At 49.9% G+C, this 8,066-nt stretch overlaps 1 protein-coding gene across 1 annotated transcript in view; it reads left to right on the plus strand.

Moving 5' to 3' along the window:
* The window catches only part of kiaa1217 (KIAA1217 ortholog), a 48,947-nt gene that overhangs the window by 21,154 nt on the left and 19,727 nt on the right, over positions 1-8,066 (plus strand). The window contains exon 3 of the mRNA XM_025054357.1: positions 6,593-6,788. Coding sequence (XP_024910125.1) covers positions 6,593-6,788 — 196 coding nt within the window. The remainder of the gene's footprint in view (positions 1-6,592; positions 6,789-8,066) is intronic.

Below are 8,066 nucleotides of genomic sequence, written 5' to 3' on the forward strand. Positions count from 1 at the left end.
GATCCAGGAGAACAACCGGGCTTCGTGTTCTTCATCTTGGAACATCCCAGAATAACCTCCAACATAAACAACGCAGAAAAAAACATTTGTTTCAGAATGATCAGATTACACAGGGTTTGGTGGTTGGGATTCAAACCGGCAGTCAGCAATCTTCTGACCACAAGGCAGATCCTTTCACCACTAGACCACAGGTTGGCCCCCGGGGGCCGATGTCTTCTTCTTCTGTAGTACATGAAAATATCTATCAGTAAATGACATGTATAATTACTGTGATGAAGGTGTTGTTCTCCTCTGTAGAGTTGATTTATGTAGGGGGGTGAGGGGGGGTGAGGGAGGGAGGGAGGGTGAGGGAGGATTAGTTTGTTTTGTCATGTAGGCAGTCAGACAGGTAAGTTCAGCTCCGGACCGGGGTGGAGTCAGGGTTACCATGGTGACTGATGATGTCACCGCTGGAGGGGCTCGGTTTTCGTGTAGGTGCATGTCTGAGCTGAACACTGAGCTGAGAGGGGCTGGGAGGGAGGGAGAGAGAGAGAGAGAGAGAGGGTGTGTGTGTGAGGGTGAGGGTGAGGGTGTGTGTGTGTTAGAGCAGAAGGAGCGCGGCTGCGCTGAGGAGCAGACGATGGACCGTCGACTCTGTGCACGGAGCGACTGAGGAGGAATAAAAAACTTTAACTTTTTACACGTGTTCAAAGAGGAGGAGGTTTTTCACCGGCCGAGTCGGAGAGGTAAGACACGTCGGTGGACTTTCACCAAGTTGTTCACGGCGGCTCCGTCTGTAGCGGCGTCTGTAGCGGCGTCTGTAGCAGCGTCTGTCGGCTGTGAAGTTTTGACCAACTCCATAGAAACGAACAGAAGGTGTTTCCACGTTTAGTCCAAACGTGTCAGGTGTTGGAAACTGTCACACGCGTGCGCGCGCACACGTGCCCCTGCAGCTCTTTTTACGACAAGATGGTCGTAATGTCAGAGCCAATCACCTTATTCTACAAGAAGGTTTGAGGCAGTAACCGTTACATAATGGTTACATGTTGTTACAGCGGTGGAGAACATGTTCACAGACGTCAGAGTTGATATGACGATTCACTTTTATATATATATATATATTGATTTATATGTACAGTATATGAACTTTGCAGCAGCGACGCCTACAGGCGGCTCCCGTTAGTTTGTTGAAATGTGACTTTGTCTCGTTTTACAGAAGTCTTGACTAAGTCAAATGTTTATGGAAATGAGATTTTGTTGTTACCAATGAGTAGAAGAGGGTTTTTAATCCAACTGAAGATGAAGATGATGAAGATGATGATGATGATGTCACAGACACTCAGTCATCTGAGGTCAAATGATTTGTTTCTTTTCTCTGTGTTTGTCTAAATGTTCCAGAAGACACAGTGAATACTGATTGGTCATGATGAGGTCACGTGACCACACACCTAGAAGAACATGACCATAGTAATGTCAGCTGTCCAATGGGAGTCGACCCGGTGTCTTTCACAACTATAGAAAAGACTGATTTTTATTCATCACTTTATGTGTTTTTGGTTCAAGTGACTGGTCGACTGATGTAGAAACCCCAGCCAACCGTGGACGGACTCCTGAGTGGAGGCGGGGCTTAGTTCACAGACGGTGGAAATCACCACAGATGGATTGTTTTTCTTCTGCCAGCGTGTGAACCGGTTTGAAAAGTGATATTTGTGCGTGGTTGCTGGGTCACGAGAGCGTTTCTGTGAAGATGTTAATGAAAATGAATATAAACCAGAACCAGAACCAGTGTTTGTTCCCAGGTCGCGAGGCATGAGACCAAAACTGATTTAGGTCTAAAGCCTGAGCTGTCCAGGTGCAGGAGGTTTGGGTCAGGGGTCAGGGGTCAGGGTCAGGTGTCAGGGTCAGGCAGACATGACGAGTGGAGGTCAGAGAGCCAGATGATTGAACGTCACTTCATTTGATTGTCCAGAGGATTTAGAGATGTCCTGCTCCAACACGAACCAAACAGTTCATGGATGTGTTTGTTACCTGCTGCCTCCGGGGGGTGCAATTATTCTGCCCCGAGGAACAACAGCTAGAAGACACGTCACCCGGTTTCACATGGCAGCTGTGGGATAGTGTGTGGGGGGGGTGGGGTGGGGGGCTGCCAGTGTTCTCATGTCAACAGTTCAGGAACAGCAGCGTCAGTGGCAGCGCTGCGTGCCTTACAGGTGAGACGTCGGAGGTTTGAGTTTCAAAGGCGGAAACCAATCAAGGTCAGGCAGAGGTTGGAAGGTGATATTGCTGTGGTTTGGTAGAGTGGTGTTGTCCCTCCCCCACACACACACACCCTGACTCACTCACTCCTGTATAAGGGCGCCCCCTGGATTCTGCCCCTCACCCTCTGTGAGCCTTAAACCCGTAACAAAAGCGAGCGGCTTAATTTCCTTCTCTCTTCATCTGAACTGCAAAAATCTGGTCCCGCCCAGAGGAGCTGAGATAACGTCCCCCTGCCCTGACCGCCACCCATCTCTTACCCCCCCTCCTCTTCTTTTGCCCCCTCTTTCTAAGCCCAGAGGCTTTGAGGCTGAGCTGCTCCAGCGATCACAGGCCCAGAATTCCCTCCTTCCGCCCGACTGTCGAACTCACTGTGTGTGATGAGCTGTGAGCACAAACCAGCCCCGCAGGACAGCGGTGGTCTCCAGGGGGCGCTGACAGACGAGCCAGTCCTGACAGTTGTTGATGAAGATTTAAATACACACCTGATAAAATGAAGGTTTGGGTTTGAAGACCGCTCCCAAACTGGGATGAGAACTGCTCTCCAAGAAGAAGGTTTTTAAAACCAATCACAGTCGTAGGGTAGTGGTTCGACGCCACACCAGGCGATCAGGCGTGTCTGTACTGGCCCCTAGTGGACAAACTGCTCAGTCAGTGTGGATCCAGTCACAGAGGATTGAAACAGCAGAAATGGATTTCACTGCAGGGTAAATACTTCAGTCCTTGGACGGCTGACCAATCACAGTCAAGAATCTCCTGACAGAACGTTGGTTCTCAACATTCATCAAACTAAACCAATATGTTCTTGATCTTGGTGCCGGCACCTGCGGGGGTGTGAGCTGCCACTAGGGGTTAGGGTTAGGTGTGTGTGTGTGTGATGACCAAATCCTGGACAGTCTGAGCTGAGTCTAGCAGACACAGAGGAGCTGTTTTCATCAGATGGTGTTGTGATGACCTTTAATCGTTGCATCAACAAAACCAAACCTGTCAAACACGTTCCAGCCTGTGAGGGCAGCACCTTCACCACTGCACCACTGCACCGCTGTTGAAGGGACGTCAGGCTGGAGGCTGGAGTCCACGCTGCTGCTACATATGAGGTGGACGTCAGTCCAACACAGAGGACAAGTGTCTTCTTCTCTCACTGGCTGACGTGTCCCCGACTGAGGACCAATCATCAGCTGTGTGACTTCACAGAGAAGACAAAGAGAACACGTAATTACAGTTCATTTAATGTAGGATTAGGCCGTCAGCTACTGCATCCCAGGATCATTAATGCTCCGTTAGTGCAGCGCTCGGCTTGTTATGTCTTGCCTTGCGTGTCTTGTCAGGGTTGTGACCCTGCAGCAGTCGTCTACGTGGTCTGATCCCTGTGGTTTTGGTGGGACCATCACCATCATCATCACCATCATCATCATCATCATCATCATCATCATCATCATCATCATCATCATCCTGCTATAAAAACTTGATTTAATTAGGGAACAACGGCAGGCCCTGATTGGACCAACACTTCGTCGTCTCCTGAACCAACAGGAACTTCATGTCAGACTTTCATGGAGAACAAATAGTAACTTTAATAAGTACTTTAAAAAGTACTGAAAAAGTACTAACTGTTGGCATGAGTACCTGGAGCTGAGACGTTGTCTTGATACGAGGCCCAGGTTTGGAGGACTGAGTCGGTGTTTCCGTCTGTGTGTCATCTGAAGAAGAGTTCACTGAACTGTATGACTGAGGTGTCAGCTGATGATGGAGTTGGTCAGTAATTAGGTGTTTTGACGTCCTCAGATACAGTATCACTCACACAGGACAGATCCTCACCCATGTTGATACTCAGGTCTGGTACAGCAAATTAAAACTGCTGTAAAAGAGAAAGGAGGAAAAGGATCTGGACACAGCAACAAAACAGAAACAACAGTGGAGGAAGGACTGTGGTGTGGACCAGTAGGACTGTGGTGTGGACCAGTAGAACTGTGGTGTGGACNNACTGTGGTGTGGACCACAGCAACAAAACAGAAACAACAGTGGAGGAAGGACTGTGGTGTGGACCAGTAGAACTGTGGTGTGGACCAGTAGGACTGTGGTGTGGACCAGTAGGACCAGGGAGAGGCTGGAATGGTAACTGGACTTCATTCTTCTTTCCTGTAGTTGTTGACAGACGGTCAGTCTTCACTGACTGCTGATTGGATCATGTGTGACGTCCATGAGTTCTAACTGTTCTGGTTGGTCTTTTAGACGGTGAAGGTTCTGGTTGGTTCTTGGTTTTTATTTCTTTTGAAACTTGCAGTTTTAAAGTGAAACCTCAGCTTTGATCCTAATTAGTCATGGCAGTTAACGAGCGGAAGGTTTTAGATGGAGGGATTAGAGGAGGAATGCATCACAGTGGGGGGGGGTTAGGTTGGGGGGGAGTGTCCACATGAGTGAGGACGAATGATTGGTTTGAAGTTTTGAAGGTGAACGTTTGTCCTCCTTAACTCATGGTTAACCTGGTCGTTAGCAGTTGAACAGGTCACCAGGTCATCAGTGCTGATCAGTGACTTTAACGCCTCTGTGCCTGCGCAGGAAGGCAAACAAAGTTTGACAGAAGACCGTGGTCTCAACCAGAGGCTCTGGTCCTCAGAAGTCCACAGACTTCTTTTCTGAGGTCAAACTGAACTGAAGTGTTGGCTTAAACAGTGAACTTTTTAACTCATTAAAACGAGTCCGTTTGGATCCAGGAGCAGGAACTCAGTGGGTTCTAGGAAAGGGTTAACTCTGCTGAGCAGGGCCGCCGTCCTGTGTGTGTTTCCTGTGTTTGCCACGGTGGTCAGACCATGTCATTTCAGCTAGCTCTGTTTCCTCTCTCCGCGGAGGCTGCTTCAAATTATCATCTGACGTGTGAAGTCGTACCGAGCGTCCAGAAGTTTCTGAGAAACACACTCGTATAAAAGAGAGTTTTTTTCTGAGATGAGCTTCCCACATTATACCTCTGTCCCTCACGTGTCCACGCCCCTCACATTGACTGAGCTCCCTGTCCTGTCCTGTCCTGTCCTGTCTTTTCTCCCATCAGTCTTTGCAGGTCATGCTCTCCTCCCTCCACGCTGAGCTTGACATTCAGAAGTACCTGATGAAAATCCAGTCGTCACACACTGTTAGTCCAACGTTTTCTCTCTTTGTCGTCAGGCCGTCGTGTGTGTTTGCTTTTCTTTTTGCACCAGTTCTGCCCCCTGCTGTGTGAGTGTGTTCCTGCATCGTTTCCCTTTTCTCTCTCTTTTCCCGGTTCTGTTCATGAGACGAACGGTAAAAGAGACAACTAACTAACTGACCCACTCACCAAGTTAGTACAGACCACCTCATTTTCACCAAATATAAAAAGTTGTGCTAAGGTTAGCATCAAGGCTAATATGCCCTAAAACTAGCTAAAGTTTAAAGGATGAGCCGACAACAAGTCCCTGATGGTTTTTTTCTAGAGGTTTCAGAAAGCGTCAGTGATGATGTTGATTTAAATATTCACTTTAATTATAGAATATTTCAACGAATGAAGTACTGTGTTTGTGCCAGAGTGTGTATGCAGTATCTTTGTACTAGTACTGCTCCCACTGGTACTACATCAGCTGCACAACACAGGAAGAGGCGTCTCTAAAAGTCTGCCCTCATTCACACAGGCCACAGCTTGAGCCACACCTCGTCCCTGTGGTACGGATCACCTTACTGCACCACATAAAAGCCCGGCTCTGTCTGTAGTCCAGTCCCACAGATCTGGTTACACAGCACAGAGTCGTCGGCAAACACGATGACACGGTTCACGACAGTCGGCGTTTCTGCTTCACCGTGGACCAGGCCGCGGATCGTTAGCACCAGCTGGTAAAACTGCACGACAGTTTCATGGTCTGTCTGTTTGTGGTGCTGTGAAGATCACATGTTTACGTTCTAACGCCTCGCTAAATGTTAGCGCTAACTTCAAACGCAGATTGTGATGAAACCAGCATTAAAGAAGACAATACAGGTGGGTTTGTTCTGTTGTGCTGTTAGCAAGCAAATAAACAGTATCTGCTAATGCTGCTCCATTCTCCAGCTGTTCTAAACCAGTCTTACCAGGTTACCAGATCAGAACCAGGCAGCTCTACTAGCTGGTCTCTGGGTCCAGAACTGTGGCCCAGGTGTCTGGAGATTGGTACTTTATTCTGAAGTTCTGGTTCAAACGTTAATGCCTGGTTGGGGGAGGAGCGACAGCTCCCTCCTCTGGGCCCACTGCATCAATGCAGTCAATCACATATTCATGAGTCGCTGGTTCTCGTTACCAGCCACAGCTCTGACGGTTGTTGTTCTGCCGATGGTTCCACTCTGACTGGGTTTTGTTTCCCTCTTCCTCCCACTCCAGAGCAGAAGCCCGAAGCACGGCCCCCCCTCCCAGCCCTGCGGGGGCGACCAGGTTGACCACCTCTCTCTGGCCTCGCTGGAGTCGCTGGACGCCATGTCAGAGGTCGAAGCCCCCACCGCCTTCACCAGGGGCAGTCGAGTCCGTGCCAGTCTGCCTGTGGTACGGTCCACCAACCAGACCAAGGACCGCTCGCTAGGTACGCTGGGTGATTAGTTAACCAGTAACCAGTGACCAGTGACCAGTGACCAGTGACCAAGTGACCAAGTGTTCTGCCCTGCAGTTGTTCAGGGCCACACGGTGGATAAGTGGGCAGTACAAGAGGAACCTGTGTTTGAGCCACGGCGGCTAATGTTGTTGGTACCAGTGCAGAGATTTAGACACTGGTGTTTACACTTACAGACCAGTGAGTCCACCCACAGCGCCCCCTCCTGGTACTGACAGGTGACTGGGCTCAGTGGGAGAACTGTTTCAACTTCAGGAACAAAGTTTTTAAGAGGGTGGGGGGGGGGTATATTTCCAAAGAAAGGAAACATACCCCCCCTCCCCAAAGCGTGAGGACAGTGGGGGGGGGTATGGTGCGAGTGATGAAGGGGGAGGAGGGAGGAGAAAAGGGGGCACCACTCTACAGCTCGGCCCCTCCCACAGCCCTCACACACACACTCACACACACACTCACAGTGACACACTCGTACAGGGTCCCAGTGGACTCTGGGGGCTCCTCACTCTGGCGACCTCCTCTAGAGCAGGAGGTGCGGCGTGGTGGTATTTCCCAGACCACCAGACCCGGGTCAGGAGTCGACAGGAAGTCCTTCAAAGTCCTGTGTGTGAGTATGGGATCTTCTTTGTTCTGCGGGACTTCAGTCGTCTCAGGTTGCAGCGTTCTTCCCTGAGGATCTGGAGTTTCTTCTTCTTCTTCTGTTCTTCCGTCTTTTCTGATCAAACGGACGAACGCAGAACTCTTCAGAGCTTTTCTGTTCACTGGAGAACTGGAGAACTGTTGGACTGGAGAACTGTTCCTGAGGTTCTTCACAGTCTGCCCTGGTTCCACCATTTGTTCCAAACCCCGGCTCCGAGGAACCGTCGTCCAAACGAAACACTGAGCTGAAGACAGGAGGAGAAGACAGCTGTCTGTCCCTCTGTCTCTGTCCCTCTGTCTCTGTCCCTCTGACTCTGTCCCTCTGTCTCTGTCCCTCTGTCTCTGTCTCTGTCCCTCTGTCTCTGTCTCTGTCCCTCTGTCTCTGTCTCTGTCCCTCTGTCTCTGTCTCTGTCCCTCTGTCTCTGTCCCTCTGACTCTGTCCCTCTGTCTCTGTCCCTCTGACTCTGTCCCTCTGTCTCTGTCCCTCTGTGGTTCCTGAGGTGCTCGGTGACATTTACCTCTGAACTTTGTTACTTTTTTCAGCCCAGACAGAAATGAACTCAGCGGTTTTTATTTGCCCCTCCCCCTTTCTCCCCCCCCTCTCCCCCCCCCCTAACT

This window comes from Cynoglossus semilaevis, chromosome 3 (assembly GCF_000523025.1).
Source record: "Cynoglossus semilaevis isolate Cse_v1.0 chromosome 3, Cse_v1.0, whole genome shotgun sequence".
Taxonomy (NCBI): domain Eukaryota; kingdom Metazoa; phylum Chordata; class Actinopteri; order Pleuronectiformes; family Cynoglossidae; genus Cynoglossus; species Cynoglossus semilaevis.